Source organism: Raphanus sativus, chromosome 6 (assembly GCF_000801105.2).
Source record: "Raphanus sativus cultivar WK10039 chromosome 6, ASM80110v3, whole genome shotgun sequence".
Taxonomy (NCBI): Eukaryota; Viridiplantae; Streptophyta; class Magnoliopsida; order Brassicales; family Brassicaceae; genus Raphanus; species Raphanus sativus.
In genome coordinates this window covers 51,655,083-51,675,002 of record NC_079516.1, presented here as the reverse complement: position 1 = coordinate 51,675,002, position 19,920 = coordinate 51,655,083, and the positions used below count along the sequence as shown (strand labels likewise).

The 19,920-nt window shown below is 35.3% G+C and overlaps 5 protein-coding genes across 5 annotated transcripts; 4 read left to right on the top strand and 1 right to left on the bottom strand.

The window, feature by feature from the left end:
• Positions 1-1,371: 1,371 nt before the first annotated feature.
• Positions 1,372-2,441, top strand: LOC108809894 (HVA22-like protein f). The gene is made up of 5 exons (XM_018582030.2): positions 1,372-1,505; positions 1,589-1,615; positions 1,684-1,806; positions 1,911-2,163; positions 2,266-2,441. The coding sequence occupies exons 1-5, from the start codon at positions 1,459-1,461 to the stop codon at positions 2,290-2,292; spliced, it is 477 nt and encodes a 158-aa protein (XP_018437532.1). The 5' UTR covers positions 1,372-1,458; the 3' UTR covers positions 2,293-2,441.
• A 385-nt stretch (positions 2,442-2,826) lies between these two features.
• LOC108806466 (serine/threonine-protein phosphatase 5) lies at positions 2,827-6,524 on the top strand. The gene is made up of 13 exons (XM_056989225.1): positions 2,827-2,991; positions 3,335-3,446; positions 3,588-3,757; positions 3,841-3,912; positions 4,177-4,327; positions 4,531-4,639; positions 4,727-4,844; positions 5,041-5,188; positions 5,281-5,529; positions 5,606-5,731; positions 5,817-5,917; positions 5,995-6,069; positions 6,170-6,524. Exons 2-13 carry the CDS (start codon positions 3,371-3,373, stop codon positions 6,227-6,229), a joined length of 1,455 nt encoding a protein of 484 aa, XP_056845205.1. The 5' UTR covers positions 2,827-2,991; positions 3,335-3,370; the 3' UTR covers positions 6,230-6,524.
• Positions 6,525-8,765: 2,241 nt separating this feature from the next.
• On the top strand, positions 8,766-10,664 carry LOC108811591 (receptor like protein 29). Its single transcript, XM_018583651.2, has one exon. It carries the CDS (start codon positions 9,028-9,030, stop codon positions 10,396-10,398), a length of 1,371 nt encoding a protein of 456 aa, XP_018439153.2. The 5' UTR covers positions 8,766-9,027; the 3' UTR covers positions 10,399-10,664.
• A 3,736-nt stretch (positions 10,665-14,400) lies between these two features.
• Positions 14,401-17,283, top strand: LOC108834711 (citrate synthase 3, peroxisomal). Its single transcript, XM_056988382.1, has 11 exons — positions 14,401-14,668; positions 14,788-14,968; positions 15,155-15,240; positions 15,432-15,536; positions 15,632-15,804; positions 15,895-16,014; positions 16,096-16,171; positions 16,252-16,325; positions 16,404-16,622; positions 16,704-16,827; positions 16,925-17,283. The coding sequence occupies exons 1-11, from the start codon at positions 14,426-14,428 to the stop codon at positions 17,063-17,065; spliced, it is 1,542 nt and encodes a 513-aa protein (XP_056844362.1). The 5' UTR covers positions 14,401-14,425; the 3' UTR covers positions 17,066-17,283.
• Positions 17,284-17,626: 343 nt separating this feature from the next.
• On the bottom strand, positions 17,627-19,628 carry LOC108834712 (chaperone protein dnaJ C76, chloroplastic). Its single transcript, XM_056988384.1, has 9 exons — positions 19,289-19,628; positions 19,061-19,189; positions 18,839-18,968; positions 18,647-18,767; positions 18,482-18,563; positions 18,350-18,403; positions 18,196-18,234; positions 18,010-18,109; positions 17,627-17,924 (listed from the first exon to the last, which is right to left on the bottom strand). Exons 1-9 carry the CDS (start codon positions 19,523-19,525, stop codon positions 17,791-17,793), a joined length of 1,026 nt encoding a protein of 341 aa, XP_056844364.1. The 5' UTR covers positions 19,526-19,628; the 3' UTR covers positions 17,627-17,790.
• Positions 19,629-19,920: the final 292 nt, after the last annotated feature.

Sequence of the window (19,920 nt, the reverse complement as noted above, 5' to 3'; positions counted from 1 at the left end):
TATACAATTTGAATTTGTGTTTACGTTTAGATACTAACATACGATTTTCAAGTTAAGTTTATAACTTAACATAGTAGTATTCTTAGACCAAAAAGTAAAATTAAACGCAGAACTTAAGAAAAATAAAAATGGTTTGTCTTAAGAACAAATTCTTTTACAAAAAAAAGAACAAATTGCTCGATAAAATGGCAATCTAAGAGTTTATATGGCTTAATTGCTTTCGTCTTTTCGAAATCGTATGTTCGAGTCTTGTTCTTGGAAAATAGGTTAGTCCAAACAGCATCTTAAAAATTAGAGGTTTATTGTTTTGCCGTAATATCATCCACGTATTAATAATATAAGCAAGAAACTGCATCATGTAGGCGACAATATAATTAGGGAAGATTAAACTAATCTAGTAAATGAGAGAAGAGAGCCCACGGACGATTACTTATCACATGTGTAGTCATTACCCATAAACCCTATCATAGATTTGCATTAAATAACTTTAGTTACAAAAGGCAAACTAACTACTCTTTTGTGTGTTTTTCCCATACCGCCATCATTTTCTTTGTATTTACGTTCTATTCAGTTTTCTCCACGAGCAACATCTAAAATATACACATCCATAGCAAATTAAGCTTTAAATTGTGGAAAAATAATTTCAGGAAGGAACTTGAGATTCGGTAGGGCTTAGTTTGATTCGCTTTCATTGCAAATTTTCTTAATATCCTTTGAAATTTGAATGCTCTAGTTCTCTTTCCTTGATAGTTAGCGTGAAACAATATAATATATTTACTAGTCCAGTGACAAAAGAAAACTCCTTATCACATGAGATAATAATGAAAAGAAAAGTATAGAGTTGCGTAGAAAAGGAGGTAACATAAATGTTACTTTTACCAGCTCTGTGACAAAAAATATATTAATCTTTCTCACATAAAATGATCACTAAATACTAATGAACTTGATTTAATGAAGACAAGTATATATGTACATGGGAAAGAAAGATCATATAAACACTCAGATTAGACAAGTAAATTACCCAAATTTCACAAAGCCGCAGACTAAATGATCATTATCAACTTGTGTAATACGTCCAATAGCAGTAATTAATGCATGAGTTATTGATGAATAACTCTTGTGCACAAAGAAAAGAATCTCGTTTAAAATAAAATGAATATTAAAATATAATTTAAAGAGAGTTGTACTAAACCTAATAGTTTAGTTTTCCCTTCATGTCAAAATTTCACTCACAATTACTGCGATTCTTTTTTCTTCGAACATAGAAGAAATATATAAGTTCATGAAATGTATCAATGGGTTGGAGATTCTTTACCTTGCTTGTTACATGGATTCACAAAAGATTCTTGCTTGAAGAAAATTTAACTTCTGTGTATATATCCTACGCCATAGTGCTAAAGACGTTTGCTCAAAGACATAAACAAAATCTTCAGGAACAGACAGAGTAAACGCTCAAAAATGGGTGCCATTATTGTAATTGCAAAACGTTTTGATGCTCTGATTGGGTATGTATTTCTTTCAAATTACTTTTTTGTCTCATAAGATTTGTCAAGTTCATTTAACATCTCCATGTTCTTGGTGCATGCAGGCCGGGAGTTATGCTTCTCTATCCTTTGTAAGTAAATAAAATTTTAAACGTTTTATATATTAAAATAAATAACTATTAACTCAATGAATGAGTAGGTATGCGTCGTTACGAGCAATAGAGAGTCCAACGATGTTAGATGATCAACAATGGCTAACATATTGGATCATTTACTCCTTAATTACAATATTCGAATTATCCATTTGGAGAGTCCTTGCCTGGTAATAATAATGATACTCCTCCTAAAATTTAGATATAAAAGTACTACTATAATATGTTAGAAAGACTAATATAAAATATTAATTGTTCTCTTTGGTATTTGCAGGCTACCGTTTTGGCCATATTTGAAACTTTTATTCTGCATGTGGTTGGTGTTACCAATGTTCAGTGGTGCAGCTTACATATACTCAAATTTTGTGAGAAAATATGTTCAGTTTGGAATGCATGTTGGAGAAGGAACGAATTATACAGATGAACAGAGAAGAGTTTTACAGATGATGAGTCTTGATGCTAGAAAATCGGTTCAAGATTATGTTGACCGGTTTGGATGGGATTCTGTTGAGAAAGCGATCAAAGCGGTATATATCATTCTGATTCTCTTTTTTTCTTTTTATACAAATATATAATCCAATACATATTTTGGATTTTAATAGTATTGATAACTTTGTGTTTAATTTTAGGCTGAAAGAGAAACAAAGAAGCATTGAGATGGAAGATTAAGGATCAAGAAACATTGCTCTTTGCTTTCTTGATTTCGAAATTGTTTGTATGTTTATGTGTATAGCGTAAAACGTCGATGGAAAAAAGGGATAATAGTTAAAATTTCATGGTGACAGATTTGTGTTCTTCTCTATGAGCAAATATACTAATAGAGAAGCCATCTCTCTATTTAAAAAGAAAACTAATCGGATTCATTTTGGATAATAACTAAATTTCACTGTTTAACAACCAAAATAAACCGTTCAATATAAAGTCTAAATAATAACTTGGTTATACGGTTTAACTAAACCAAAATAAACCGTTCAATATAAAGTCTAATATGTTTAGTGCTGACTAAGAGAAATAAACCGGTCTTTGACTCATGACTTGCATACAAACCCGTGTTCGCTACGGCCCCGGAGCCCAATAGAACACGAGATATATTTACGTATGGAACGGAACTATTTTCTTATTTTTTCGATATTGTATTATTAAAATTAAATATTGTTTTGAATTTTCGACATATCTCTTCGTCTTTTTTATTTACTGGTAAATAATAATTTAGTGGAAAAACAAATATTTTCCAAAAACCCTTCTTCAAAGCGCATAAACTCTTTTTGTGGCTGCTGGCTACGTCAAAGCTTCTCTTAAACCTGTCTCACACTCTTCCGCTGTCCCCTCCCCCCATAGTTTGAGCTTTTTGTCAGGTACCAAGTCTACCTTCAATAATTAACTGGGCTTCTGTGATTTTCCGACAAAACACATGGCTTCCTTCTGTTCTGTTGTTGTCCTGTTGTATCTTATCTTGATTCTAATAGATCTTTCACTGAATTTTTCTGTAAGTGAGCTTATCGACTTCTTACGTCCATGGATTCGTCGTTAACAATTTCAAAACGATGCAGAATACGAAAAAAACTTCATTTTTTTTTAGATTATTAATTGCAATCTTTAAAGCTCTTAAGCCAACTTATTGAATTTGAGTATTTTGATTATCGTTCTAGTGCGTCATACTGTTAAAGTAGACCTTAGTTTCATACTGCTTCTTGACAGTCAGTTCGATAACTAAGACACTTAAATCGAGATAACATGGAGGCTAAGAATGAGAACTCTGATGTTTCACGGGCCGAGGAGATGAAGAATCAGGCCAATGAAGCTTTTAAAGGTTTGTACTTTTGCTTTAAAAACATTAACAGAACCGGTTTTTTTTTCTTAATTTCAGTTTCAACTCTGTTTTAGTGGGATACTCTTCCTTTTTTTGGGGGGATATAAAAACAGCACGCTAAGTATTGGTAGTTGTTTGCAGGTCACAAATTCTCCCAGGCTATTGATCTGTATACACAAGCTATAGAACTCAATGGCAATAACGCTGTGTATTGGGCAAATCGTGCATTTGCTCACACAAAGCTGGAGGAATATGGCAGTGCAATTCAGGATGCATCAAAGGCCATTGATATTGATCCAAAATACTCCAAGGTATCATTTCAACTATGAGGATATGCTGCTTATTCTTTTTTTTTTTATCACATTTCATTCAGTCTTGTTTGCTGGAATCACAGGGCTATTACAGACGTGGTGCTGCTTATCTTGCCATGGGGAAGTTTAAGGATGCCTTGAAGGATTTCCAGCAAGTAATGTTTTTGTACCAGCCACTTATGCTGCTCTTTATTTCCTCTTTTTATCATTTTGTAGCTGTCAAAACAGTAAAGATGAAATGTTGTAGCTTAAACTCAGCCAAAAGGTCATAACTTTATGTTTTGATCTGACCAAATGATATGAACCTGGAACCTTGATAATAGTGTGTGCGAACAGTTTGGTGGTGGGATCTCTTTATTTGTTATGAGAGATTTGTGTGTACGGTATAGCTGACATAGTCTACTATTTTATATTTTAAGGTTAAAAGGATTTCTCCTAATGACCCTGATGCGACAAGAAAGCTAAGAGAGTGCGAGAAAGCAGTGAAGAAACTGAAATTTGAAGAAGCAATCTCTGTACCCGTATCTGAAAAGATCTCGGTGGCTGAGTCCATTGACTTCCACACAATTGGTATCCTCCATCTACTTGCTTACCTTTCTATAGTGTTGTTTGTTCTGTCTTCCCTTGTTATGCCATGTCTTTGTTTCAGTAGTTTGATAAATGGTTGAGTGTAGCCTTTAGACTAGTAATCAATCTTGTACCTGTTGTGACATTACAGAGGTTGTAACCTCCTTATCAATCTACTGAGATTCTTCTTTGCAATTTCATTGCAGAGGTTGAACCACAGTATTCTGGTGCTAGAATCGAGGGAGAGGAAGTGACCTTAGATTTTGTGAAACAGATGCTGGAAGATTTCAAGAACCAAAAAACATTGCACAAACGGTTGGTGTTGTCTGGTTTAGTATTGAACTTAAACTAACACATTTTTTTGGTCATCTGTTCATAAGTTTACTTGCTTAATATTTGTAGGTATGCATATCAAATTGTATTACAGACAAGGAAAATCTTGCAAGCACTGCCTTCTCTGGTTGATATCAGTGTACCTAATGGCAAGCATTTTACGGTCTGCGGTGATGTTCATGGTCAGGTAGGTTTTCATTTCACCCACCCTACTTTACATAATTTCTTTCTCTCAAATGAATCTGAGAGCCTCTACAATCTTCAGTTCTAACACATACTAACTGATTTTGTTATGGCTCTTTCTATTTCCTTCTCATGTTTTAAGTTTCGGCTACCTTTGTGTTGTATTGATTCTGCTTTTGACACATTGTTTTATTTTGTAGTTCTATGATCTCCTAAACATTTTTGAGCTCAATGGCCTCCCTTCTGAAGAGAATCCTTACTTGTTCAATGGTGACTTTGTGGACAGAGGGTCCTTTTCCGTGGAGATAATACTGACGCTGTTTGCTTTTAAGTCAATGTGTCCGTCATGTAAGTTCTTTGAATACTTGTTGTATTACTTCTTTGAAGATCTAAGTTTATCATCGCTTTTGCTTACACATTTTTTATTTGTGAATTTGCAGCCATATACCTAGCCAGAGGGAATCATGAAAGCAAGAGCATGAACAAGATATATGGTTTTGAGGGTGAGGTTCGGTCCAAGTTGAGTGAGAAGTTCGTTGAACTCTTTGCCGAAGTGTTCTGTTACCTTCCGCTGGCTCACGTTATCAATGAGAAGATATTTGTGGTGCATGGAGGTCTCTTCAGTGTCGATGGCGTTAAGCTCTCAGACATCAGAGCCATTGACCGATTCTGTGAGCCTCCTGAGGAAGGTTTGTTTCCATCATTCACACCTTTTGTAAGTTTTTTAATGTGAGAATGTCTAATCTTCTTAAACGTGTGTTTTAGGATTGATGTGTGAGCTATTGTGGAGTGATCCTCAACCTCTGCCTGGAAGAGGCCCAAGCAAGAGAGGAGTTGGTCTCTCATTTGGTGGAGATGTTACCAAAAGGTTTTTGGAAGACAACAATCTAGGTCAGTGTAGTTTCCATGTGTCATAATTGGTGTTCGCCAATTGATTCTTGTATTGACTGTTTTTTTTTCTTTTTGAATGTGGAAGATTTGGTGGTGCGCTCACATGAAGTAAAAGATGAAGGATACGAGGTTGATCATGATGGTAAACTCATCACTGTCTTCTCTGCTCCAAACTACTGTGATCAGGTAAACCAGAAACTCCTCTTTTCAGTTTTGTAACAACAGCAAATTACTTACTTAAACATGAACCTATATCGTTGCAGATGGGTAACAAAGGAGCCTTCATTAGATTTGAAGCTCCAGATATGAAGCCAAACATTGTTACATTCACAGCAGTGGTGAGTCTATTATTAGCTTTTGGGATCATTGTTCTTGTTTTAGACTCGTTTGAAGATTCTTCTGATATTCTAATTTTTTTTTAATTTTGTGATTTCACAGCCTCACCCTGATGTGAAGCCAATGGCCTATGCAAGCAATTTTATGAGGATGTTCAACTAACTACTAAGCAGAAAGCTTCTTTAAGAGAAATGCTAAGCAGACTCAAGACCAAAAGTGTTTCAGAAACATAATCATATTAGTCTTTTTTTTTTTTTGCTTTTCTATCATCTTCTGCTGTTTTTTTCATGTTGTTTCAGAAAAGGGAGCCCATGATAATTAAAAGGTACAGTATCCAGATTTAATCGGTTTTCTTCTTTTTGATAAAGATGTTCCCTCTTCCTCTAAAGCTTCTACAGTAACTTTTGTCTCTCTTGTTTGTGTTCTTAAAGGGGTTAATGGATCATTCTTACTTTTAGATGAAAATCTCGTGATTACACAAACAAGAATGACCAAATGACCCCCAAAAACTATGTACAAACATGTCCAGAGGTGTGGTTTCACTAGGCTTCTTTATAAATCATTAGATTCTTTTTGAAGTAGGATTTGATTCACATCTTCAGACAAAAACAATAAATAAAAGACAGATGTAACAACAGTGTATATTTCTTCCAACAGTTTTTCTCATGTAGATTCAGTTTTCCCCCTCATTGTTTGCGTTTTGTACCAAAGGTGACCTGTTTAATTCCACAGGGTCTAAAGAGAAAGCTATGAACACTATTGTAAAGCTATTAGCACTATTGATTTACCCTCACCCACATGAGCTGTTTGGGATTAAATACATCTTTGTAAGAAGATACCTGCAGATATTCCTCCATATTTATCAATCAACTGTTACTGAATAACAGAATTATAAGCCCTATTTTGTAGATAGATAAACACATAGCATTTGATGATCCCAGGAATCATTATCCAGTGTTCAGACTGTAACTATGGTTTTATATAATATAATATATCTTGATGATGCATAGAGATATGTAGGAAAAACTCTGGACAAAGCAAAAGTAGATAATAGAATTGGAAGTGGTGTCAAATCGAAAAGCACATGACTGAGAGAGGTCATCCAGAAAGCATTACTTTGGGTTAAATGAAAACAATAACAAAAACAGATATAGTTTAACTTTCTTGATGCTTAAGCTTAACAAATGTTACATTTTAAGGGAAGAAGAATTATGAAAGAAGTATTTAGATTAATATGATGTTGGTAATGGTAGGTTTTGAGAGCCTTTGTCCTACTAATTCAGGTACTTTTATGACCGTTTGTTTGATCATTTCGTTGTAGGCCATATATGATTTTACAGCTCAAGTGAGTCCAGGCTAGAGATTAGATCCATCACTCATATACAACACATACATGTACATATTTACAAAAAAAAGACACCTGCTACACTATTGCCAAGTGTAGTACAATCACTTAAGTTTTGAATTTTTGACAATTTTTTTCTTTTCTTCTTCTAATTAGCATGTTTCTGACATTTTCATAGGAAACAGTTTACAATAATTGAAAATATCAAAAATCGGTTCTAAGCATAGCTAGATGAAATCTTTTTGTCTATGGCCTCTAAAATATTAGTGGTTTTACCCCCAAATGACTAGAAAAATATGTTTACTAATTATTTGAAGCCCAATAAATCTCATGACCGGCTTTGAAAATATCTTTTGTATTGATATTTATACAACCCTTTTGAATTAATTTGGTCTATAATTAAAAGCTTTGTTTACCAATAAGCAGAGTAAACATGGACCGAGGAACGTCAAAGAATGTATATGTTGTTGCTAAAAGGTTGCTCACAATGTGTTGCATTAAGGTATATAAGTAATATGCATGATTTTGTTTGGGTCACAATTCAAACAATGGATGATGGAATCTCAGAGAAATTTAGAAAAAAAAAGAGACATGAATAATTGAAGACAGTGAATAGTGAGACATACTATGCCTATCACTTCTCAAGAGCCTTTCCTTATTAGCTTTTTTTTATTAAACAAGATAATCTAAAGAGGAAAATGATTTGAAGTATTTGATAGGGAAAATTCATGACTATTGAGTGAACAGTCAAGAACTATTGTGGAGACAGTCTGGACTAACTACACACATTGTGAATGTCATGTGGTGTGATGTCTTTTGACCTCTTACATCAAATTCTTACTACGTGTTTGTTTTTCTTCAAAGTTGATTGTTCATTTTCCCGTAGTGATCCGGTAAGTTGAAACGAACAGTGTGTTTGTTAAAGTTTAATGGTCGATGTTATCCTTTAATGAATACGTGTGTTGGTAATATAGTGTCAGTTTTTGTTTGTTTGTATAGAGACCATTTATAATTATCACATGTTTAGAAAGAGAGAGAGAGATACGACACAAGAAAGCCACTCCACATAAACCTGAGAGATTCAAGGAGCTTAATGCTATCACGAGATTATCACCAACAAAGACAAGCACCTCACAAGCTGGTTCAAAGAAAAGTGTTTGAATAAAGGAAGAAACATGTGTGTATGGCCTTACAAAACCCATCAAGTACTCTTTTATCTAGTATGTGTCTACTCTTCTCTTACCAATCTCATGTCCTGAGTCCCTACCTCTTTGTCTCTCACGACCCCACACGTGTCACTTTCAGTCACTTCCATTTATAATTGCATCTCTCTCTCTCTCACACACACACACTCAAAATCTATTTTGTATTCTTTACTAGCTGCTTTCTTCTAATAAGTCTTCACTCTTTTATCATCACCTTGTTTTAGATTCTGATTGTTCACGTGTCTATGTCTTGTCCTGTCCCATAATCCTTAAAACCCTTCACTAAACAACACACTTAAAGATTCTAATTAACATCACATCTCCTTTTTTTTTTGGAGAAAGAAGAACTTTTATGAATTCTCAGTATAATAATATCACCAAAACGCCTATCTCTCTGTCTCTCTTACACCATGACGACCAAGAGAGCTTCACCCTCTCCTTCCTCACTGCTCTTCCATCTCCTGATCACACCTCTCTTCCTCTGCGAAGCCAACACAGTCTCAATGCCTCCTTCTGAGTCAGAGACTCTCTTCACAATCATGGACTCAATGTCATCTGATCAACAATGGCGTCACTCCCACCCAAACCCTTGCTCACCCGGCTCATCATGGCCAGGCATCGAATGCAAAACCGGTCCAGACCACCTACCTCACGTCTCTAGACTCGATTTCGGTTCTGCTCCAAACCCTTCTTGTAAACCCTCAGCTTCATTCCCTCACCTAATCTTCTCCCTCCCTTTCCTTCAATCAGTCTTCTTCTTCAACTGCTTCACTAACTTCCCAACCACAATCATCTTCCCCATCAAACTCCTCCCTAACTCCTCTCTCCAACAGCTTAGCCTCAGATCAAACCCTTCCCTCTCAGGTCAAATCCCTCCTCTCATCTCATCTCTCACCTCTTTACAAATCCTCACCCTCTCCCAGAACCGACTCACCGGAGCCATCCCTCTCGCGATCTTCTCGCTAAAAAGGCTCCTCCACCTCGACCTCAGCTACAACAAGCTCACAGGCACAATCCCTCTACAACTAGGGAACCTCAACAGCCTCCTCGGGTTAGACTTGAGCTACAACTCGCTAACGGGCACCATCCCCCCGACGATCTCCCAACTGGGCACGCTTCAAAAACTCGACTTGAGCTCGAACTCTCTCTCCGGAGCCATCCCACAGGGACTCGAAAAGCTTCGATCTTTATCGTTCTTGGCGCTGAGCAACAACAGACTCAGAGGATCTTTCCCGAAAGGAATCTCCAAGCTGGAGAGCTTACAGTACTTCATAATGGATAACAACCCGATGCACGCACCCCTCCCTGTCGAGCTAGGGTTCCTCCCCAAGCTTCAAGAGCTCCAGCTCGAGAACTCAGGATACTCCGGCGTGATCCCGGAGAGCTACACCAGGCTGACGAACCTCAGCTCGTTGTCTCTCGCTAACAACGGATTAACCGGAGAGATCCCGCAAGGGTTTGATTCTCTGCCTCACGTTTTCCATCTGAACCTGAGCAGGAACTCGCTGATCGGTGTGGTTCCGTTTGACTCGAGCTTCTTGAGACGGTTGGGTAAGAATTTGGATTTGAGCGGGAACAGAGGGTTGTGTCTGAATCCAGAGGATGAGTTCAGTGTCGTTAAGACAGGAGTTAATGTCTGCGGGAGGAATGTTACTAATGGTGCTCATCCGTCGGAAAAGAGATCTCAGGCGTCTCCTTCTTCCCGGTGTTACGGATCTTGCTTCTTGTCTAGTGTTCTGTTTCAGGTGGCTCTGTTTCTGGGATTACGTCATCATCGGTAATGAAAAGAGCATAAAACAATTTAAATATTAGTCCCTGAAAAAGAGAGAGTAGATTTGTGTTTGTTCCCAAAGTTAGACGATGGTTTCAATGTAGTTAATGTTGTTTTTAGTTTTAAATATTTTCAGATTATTATCAATAAAAAATTTCAAGTCATTATATGGGTTTAGGTTTTATATATGGGTCCTGAACAAGTTCACAGCCGTGTGTATATAAATGTGTGTGTATTGAAAAGGAAAATAACAGATGAAACGACGTTTTTTGTTTTCTTATTGGATAATAATTAAAATATTCAAGAAAATTGTTTTAGATAATATGTAAATATTTAATAGATAGAGTGTAGTGAACAAAAAAAAAATAAGGGAGAAGCTGTTTGGAGGAAGAGTGGGGCAGTGTGCTGATATAAACCAAACGACACAACCTGATTCAGTCTGACCATACAAAATATTGTAGAGTTACAAAATAGTAGAATTGATTTATGGAAAAATGCAAATTTTTTTTTTTGTAAACTAAAAAAAAAAATGCAAAATTTCAGGAGAATAAAATGTAACTACATCCTGATATGTTTGATTAATGTGTTATACACACGTTTTCTTCTCTCAAATAAATGTTTGTATATGAGATTTTTTTTTTTTGCATAATTGTCAAAGCATCAAAACTACATGCATGGTTTAGACCAATATGCAAGTTTGCGTCATGCTGTCATACCAGTATACTACGTACTCTTGACGTGATGACATCCTCAAATGATTGAGTAAACAAATTTTAGTATATAATCATCTTCTTATCTTGCGGATGTGATGTGACTAATGAGAGGTTAAATATATATTTAATGTTTCTATATTTAAACATTTATATGATTATCATAACAAAAAAACACATCCCCTAGTCTATATTTGAGAAGTGATTTCCCACATGTCTTCTCTACAATCGTTTTCACAAAAAAAATTGTGACATGGCTATTAAGATTGATGACATGTCATATGGTTAAATATGACATGGACAATTACATTTAATGCTGATATATATTTTTGGAAATCTTTTTAGAGTATGGCAATAACTCATATATTATATTTAATATTGATTTATATTTTTGGTAAACTTTGTTGAATATGGTAATAACTCATAAATCATCACTAAAATAAATATATTCAAATATGACATTTTGAATTTCGAAATATTATATAATTTTACTTTTATAATTATAAATTTTTTATTATCTAAATTTTCTAAATTTTCTGAATTTAAAAAAAATAATAAATTGTAATATCATTAGTTTCTTTTAGATATCTACAAATTATATAAATATTATTTAGTTTTAATTTTTGATAACTATACAATTTTATATGATTTTTAGCAATTTTGTACAAGTTGATTTAATATATTTAACCAAATGAAATAAATATTTTTTTATCTAAGATTTTAACTTTATACATATACATATATATTCTTAAATATAATTTAAAATAAAAATATATTTTCTCTTAATTTTATACTTAATTAATGATATTTATATTAATTATTGGTCAAAACAATAAAATATACAATATTAATAAATTACATTTTAAAATATAAATTTCAACTTTTAAAAAATTTATCACTACGCATAGTGTAGGAAAACACCTAAATTAATAACTGTGACATGGCTACTAAAACTGATGACATGTCTTATAGATTAATATGACATGAAAAATTATATTTAATGTTAAATTATATTTTTGGTAAACTTTTTAAAATATGATAATAACTCATATATTACATTTATTGTCGATTTATATTTTTGGACTTTTTAAAAATACGGTAGTAACTCATAAATCATCATTGAAATAAATATATTCAATTATGACATTTCAAATTTCGAAATATCATTTAAAAATATTTCAAAAATATATACATATTTTTAGAAAATTAAAAATTAAATCATAAAATCAAATTAAATCGTAAAATCATTAGTTTCTTATATATATCTACAGATTTTATAAATATTTTTTAATTTTAACTTTTGACAATTATGCAATTTTATATATTTATTTAATATATTTAATTAAAATAAATAGATAGAAAAATATACTTAAGATTATAATTTTAAATATATACATGCAGATTCTTAAATATAATTCAAGAAAAAAACTGTTTTTATCTTAATTTTAATGTTCAGTTAAATCAAATTGATATTAAAATATTGATAAAAAAGAAAATTAATAATAATAATAAAAATTAAATATAATTTATATTTATTTATTAAAAAATATTTTAAAATTCTTTTACTGCACATGGTGCAGGAAAACACCTAGTTTATATGATAATAACTAAAACACCATAAATAGGAGAAACTAGAAAATAATAATATTTCGTCAGTCATCTGTCTAAATCCAACTACTCTCTCTTTCGCATGCTTTCTTCCTGCAAAAATAGCCTTTCCTTTGCCGCTTTCACACATTTCTCCTTTTTATTGTTGTTTGAGGGTGAAATTCCATTAATATGAAAAACCTTTTTCTACAACAGTATTTTAGTAATATCTATATTTCACGTATGCTTTCTAGCTGTTAATTTTAACAATTACTACATAATTTTTTTTTGATATATAAACCCTATCGGCTGAATTACTATATAGCTTTGCTTGATATAAAAATATAAAATGTGTTATTGTAAAATAAATACGATTTCAGTAATTTCCTAGACGTGTAACAAACTTTTTTTTTTTTGAAAAGAACGTGTAACAAACTTAATTAAAGAGTCATGCATGAAAAAACATCATAGTAATCACCAGTGCAACTAATCTTTAATTAGAGTTTCAAAAAAAAACTTATCTTTTAATTAGAAATAATAATTCATGGGTTTTGTTTGATATATAATGTGTTAGCAAGACAAAAAGGAGATCATTCGTTTAGTATAAAACGTATGAATTGAAAGAAATATCTATCACTCTCGTATATATTCAGAGCCTCACGTGGGGTGGTGAACTCAGAATTCTAAATTTAGGTACCAGTAAAACTATATACGACATGTCGCTTTTAACATTTCATTTATTAGAGACCTATCACTTTCGATACAAATTAATAAATAAACATTAGAGAACCAATTATCATGTATTTGATAACTATACATATGTTGGTACACAGACACAGAATATTATAGCTGACCATGTGGGTCTAGATTGTAGTTCGAGTCATGTAGGTCTAGATTGTAGTTCGAGTCATGTAACTATAATTAATTTACTCATGACTGACTATTTGCGTTAGATTTCAACGATTATCCTCTTTTTTAGTATATAATTTATCATGATGATAATACATAACATACCCAAAATATTTGATTTAATGGTTAAAACTTTGGATTATCTAATAAGATATCAAAGATCACAAATTCAAATTTACAAAGAAATCTGTTTTAAATTTTAGCAACAAAAAAAAAGAAGAGAAATCTGTTTTTAGTGAAAGTATAAAATTACATGATATGAGTTTCGTGCTAAGAAGATTTACATATTTAGAACCCAAAACCTCCTAGTTATTTTTGTTAAATAACAAAAGATGTTGGTATGGTTCCAAACTAGCAATTGCAACAACATCTTATTATGAACGAAGCTAATAAAAATAAAGCGAACGTGCTAACAAATGCCCCGTTTACTCATGGGTAGGAATTTCACATATCCATAAGCCCACACTAAAAGGTTAGCCCATCACCAATTATTGTGTATATTGTTTTTCTCTTTTTTTTTTTTTAAATTCAAAGGCAAGCAATCAAATCGGCTATTTAGCAAATCGAGGACTTTCTACTTGCTATTCCAAGCGTCTGAAGGCCACGAGCATGGAACAAACGCATTTCTATAGAAGTGCGTGCGTATACTTTACTCTCCATTCACCTAGAGTAGGATAAGCTAAAGAGATAGGCAAAACTGGATATGTAGTAGGTCCCAGTCAATACTCTTGTCCGCCAGCGATAGAAACACGTGTTATATAGCTTGCTCCCCTTTTCTTCCTCTTCTACGTTTTTTCTTTGTTGTGTAATAATCTTTTCTTGTGTTCAAAGATGGATACATCAGAGAGAGTTAGAGCTCGATTAGCTGTCCTCTCGGCGCACTTGACGTCAGCTAATAACCCCTACGAGTCAGGACCTCCAGCTATCGAGCGATGGTCCACGTCAGCGGATATAAGTGCTCCACCGCATGGATCCTTGAAGGGAGCCTTGACGGTAGTCGACGAGCGCACAGGGAAGAAGTATCAGGTTCCGGTCTCGGATGATGGTACCGTTAAAGCCGTTGATCTCAGGAAGGTATGGAAAGTTCTGTTATTGTTAGGTTTTGATGAGCTTATGCGTCAGGGACAAGTAAGTAAGTGAACTTTAGGTAAACTGAGATCTGATATGGTTTGTTGTGTGTTTCCGACATGTAGATTTCGACGGGGAAGGAGGACAAAGGGATTAAACTATACGATCCTGGTTACTTGAACACGGCTCCTGTTCGGTCTTCGATTTCTTACATAGATGGAGATGAAGGGATCCTACGTTATCGTGGGTATCCAATAGAGGAAATGGCTGAGAACAGTACTTTTCTCGAGGTTGCATATCTTCTGAGTAAGTATTGGATCATGTTGTAGCCTCTTGATTGTTGTTGAACTAGTTAATAACTTCATATCTCAAAAAAGTCAAAAAGTGTTGGATGGATAGCTAGCTATTTGTAGTTTTGGTTACTAAGGATCAAATTTGTAGTGATGAGTTTGTTGTTTACTAACAGCACATGGGCTAATTATTTGTGGGCAGTGTATGGGAATCTGCCTTCTGAAAGTCAGCTATCTGATTGGGAGTTTGCTGTTTCTCAGCATTCAGCTGTGCCTCAAGGAGTTTTGGTGAGTCCCTTAGTTCCATGTGATTTTTTTATTTTTTATTTCTGAGACCAAAACAGAACTTTAGAATAGTACGTTAGTGGTTGCAACCTCTGATTGTCCTGGTCCATTAATGATTCTCAATACATTCTACACATGGAGTTATTACGCAAGAGATGTTTCTCTGTGTCTTAACTAGAGTTTCTTGATAACAGGATATAATACAGTCAATGCCTCACGATGCACACCCCATGGGAGTTCTAGTGAGTGCAATGAGTGCGCTTTCCATCTTTCACCCTGATGCTAATCCTGCGCTCAGGGTAAGTTTAAGTATTACAATTCTCTAGTAATAATCATCTCACTATGAGATTTTTACTTATAATTATGTTAACTAAAATACTCTTACTGAATGCAGGGTCAGGATATCTATGACTCAAAACAAGTTAGAGATAAGCAAATTATTCGCATTATTGGAAAGGCGCCAACTATTGCAGCAGCTGCTTACTTGAGGATGGCAGGGAGGCCTCCCGTTCTTCCTTCAGGAAGCCTTTCTTATGCTGAGAACTTCCTCTATATGCTCGATTCCATGTATATGCTCATCTCATTCATTAGACCGCATCATGCAATGGGGGAGCTTAGTCATCGTAGACTTTGACATGAGCTTCTATCTTGTTGCAGGGGAAACCGATCCTACAAACCTAACCCTCGGCTGGCTCGGGTACTGGACATCCTCTTCATATTACATGCGGAGCATGAAATGAACTGCTCCACCGCTGCTGCTCGGCATCTTGCCTCTAGGTACACATTCACCTCTTTGATTTTTGAGTCTTGGTCACTTTGATGATAGATATGTTGATGATAGATATGTGTTTCATGTAGTGGTGTTGATGTGTACACTGCTGTTGCTGGAGCTGTGGGTGCGCTTTATGGTCCACTTCACGGCGGTGCAAACGAGGTGTGCTATTTATTCCTTATCTCATGTATTTGTATATGCTGCCATGGTCTTTGAGTTTCATGTCTTTTGGTTTCCATTAGGCTGTGCTTAAGATGTTGTCAGAGATTGGGAGTGTTGAAAACATTCCAGAGTTCATAGAGGGTGTTAAAAACAGGTAAAAAACTCATTGCCTTGAAACTAAATATGCTGAGGAGCCTCTCTATCAAATAGTTTCATCTCTTTTTTTTTAAAGGAAGAGGAAGATGTCTGGTTTTGGACACCGTGTGTACAAAAACTATGACCCAAGAGCTAAAGTCATCAAAAAGCTAGCGGATGAAGTGTTCTCCATTGTTGGAAGGGATCCTCTTATTGAAGTAGCCGTTGCTCTTGAGAAGGCAGCTCTTTCGGATGATTACTTTGTTGAGAGAAAGCTTTATCCAAATGTTGATTTCTACTCTGGACTAATATACAGGTGTGTAACAAAATTTGATTTCATATTAATTTTCACTCAACAACTTAATCTGATATCAGAAAACTTGGACTGTTGAAACAGGGCAATGGGGTTTCCACCAGAGTTCTTCACTGTCTTGTTTGCTATTCCTCGCATGGCTGGATACTTGTCGCATTGGAAAGAGTCGCTAGATGATCCTGACACCAAGATCATGAGGCCACAACAGGTAAATATAGTTAGTAGTTCACATGCAGAGACGATGGATGTTTTGAAACTTGGATAGTCTCTCATTTGTTTTTTTTTCTTTTTACTGAATGGTGCAGGTGTACACAGGCGTGTGGCTTAGGCATTACACACCAGTTAGAGAGAGGGTGGGGACGGATGAGTCGAAGGATTCAGACAAGTTGGGTCAAGTCTCGACTTCCAATGCATCAAGAAGACGTTTGGCTGGATCTTCAGCTTAGGTCCATACATATCATACAACACACTGCACACCACAAAGGAATAAGAGAGGGTTCTCTAGCCAAACGCAGTGAGGGTCTCGAGTCTTTGATAAAGATCACACCTCCAAAACAAAATAAAGAATTTTTCTTTTGTATTCACGAATTATTCTGGTGGAGCCAGAGCTCTTTGGAAACAGTTCAGTTAAAAAATATATATATTTGATTAGTGTTTTATGATTTTTTATCTGAAAAAAACATGTTTAACCATATAGAAGGCTTTCTACATAGAGACTGAGATTTCTCGACCAAAAGAGCAAGTAGAAAGCAACAAACATCATTGCACAACCTTTATATATTTATTGTTTCAAACTTCAGTGTTCTTGAAACTCAAAGCAGACATGCAAATGATACACACAGAAGAAATTATGATATGAAAAAAAGAAAAATGCTGCAAGTTAAAACCCTAACTCTTGTCAAGATTAGGATTCTATTTTACTCCTTCCTCATCTGGTTAGTTATTATAGTTTAATGAAAGTTATTTGATTAGTCTCCACTATTTTTATCTAGGCCTTGGAGAGAGACTTATATACATAAAGAGTATATAATACATGAAAATGAAAACGTTTATACACTTGTTTTTATTCTTCCACGAATCGATATGGGAAGAAAGCTATACAAGTCTAGGAACGGTGAAGTTATTACATATATACTTTACTACCATTAAGATTCATGTCTGGAGGGTGGTTTCAGTTGTCTCCTCTGGAGGATGAGGAGTCGGGGAGTTTGAACGTGGGGCGTTTATCCACGCCTCTTCGTGAGTACTCCCTCCATCTTCTGGCTGCTGCTGCGGCTCGTTGAGCTCGTTCTTGTACTTCTTCCTCTGTCACAGACATGGAAACAGAGTAAATATATTTATTATATGATCATTGGCGAAAGTGAATGAGAGAATACTATGAATCTTTTACCGCTTTTCTGGTATTGATTATCTTTGCCCCAGAGGTTATCCCAATAGGAAGGTGTTTCATCTGTGCTTTTCCGCTTCATCATTCTACTTCTAGCTTGATTCTGAAAACATAGGCAAAACAAACAAAGTGTTGTTATGTCATATATCTAAGAGAATGGATTTTGAATGTTGTTAAAACAGTTCATACCAAAACTTTTGCTTGCCTTTTTTCCCATCGAGATCTCGCCTGTAATTGGATTCAAAGATTGATCAGTTAAGATTGAAAGATAAAGAACAATAAGCTAGCTACCTCTGCTTCACTATGGATGAAAAAAGCCAAAGTCAGCTACAGAGCTTCTTACCATTCTGAAAACATCAACGGCTCCTGACCCCATTCCAGAAAGCATCAGAGCAACCTATGCAGCAGTTTAATCAAAAACACTTAGAAATGCCTAACAATAAGAGAGCTACAAAAGAAAATGCTCCTGTCTTACATTTACTCTTTCAACCCTACGCATTTCATCTTCAAGCAAAGACAACTGTGCCGCAGAAGTCTGATATATACAATCAACCGGGCTGAAACAAAAAGAAAAACGAAGGCGTCTCCTAATAAGTTCTACACAACCACTTGCAGCATGTTACAGAATGTAGGAGCTTACCATGTTTCAACTGCTTGCTGAAGCAAATCAGGGTTGCCACGCTGGTTACAAGCCCTTGCTCTTCCAAAGTCTTCCTCAATCTCAAATATATCTGGAGCCACATTGGCACAGTTTTTGCAGCCTATCAAACCAATAAACACAGATCATCAGCCTTGCCCTCTCTCAGATGAAACTTAAGACATATATTTATACCTATACAAGCAAACTCATCAACAAAAACGTGATCCTTAGGGCTAGAGTCATCAAGAAAAGGATTGGTAGCAGTCACTGCATATCCATGAATCTCATCATAAACCATTCTCTGTACAGGGTCACTAAGAATCTGCAGCACAACACCGTAACCAACCAGTGAAAACCCAAAGCAGAGCAGAGCACATGGGATCTTATTACAAAAACGTAATATCAAAACATCACCTCGTAGACATCGTTAATGAACATGCAGAAGTTTGTGGTTTCAGGGTCATTGCCACTCAAGTCAGGATGGCAAGACTTCATACAGTTATAATATGCTTTCTTAATCTCCGCTGGTGTAGCATCCGGAAGCTAATGAAAAAATCACAAGAAAGAGATGTAAAGTCAGAAGCTTTGAATGTTAATGAGTGTATGTATACATACATACAAACCCCTTTTTAAAGCAATTACCAGTCCGAGAACGGCATAGTAATCATCGGCGACGTCGCCGGTGGAAAGAGAAGAAGCGTCCTCTGTTGCAACTCTCAATCTTCCGATGGAGCCACTTCGTCTCCTTCCTGTGTAAGCAGGTAAGCACCAAGACGAGGTAGCACCGCTTGTTTTGGCTGAGAAACGCGATCTAGAGCTGAGAAGAGAGCTCTGAAACTTCAAAAGATCCGTGCAAACTGGGGAGAGTAGCTGCGCCATTTGAAGAGCCTCACAAGCGTCTGAGATCCGGACCGATCCCGATCAATAAACCAAGAGGAGAATGTCGATATTTGTTGAATTAATATTTTAAAAAATCTCATTCTTTTTTGTGAAGAGAAGGAATAAGTTAAAGAGGAGTACGAGGGTGACGTGCTGAGGTGGCATGATAAGAACCATGGGAAGCTAGTTTGGAATCTGAGATGAATCTAACGGCGACCGGCGAAAGCGTGCTTAACCGATGGTGGCACGTGTCATCTAGTGGTGTGAGGTATCTCTTCACGCTTCAACTACCCGCCAAAAGTTTTTCATTTTTTCAATCGGTTTGCTTGAGATCTCACACGAAATCAGATATATTTCCATTACGCAACTGTAGATAGATAAAAGATTCAGACAAG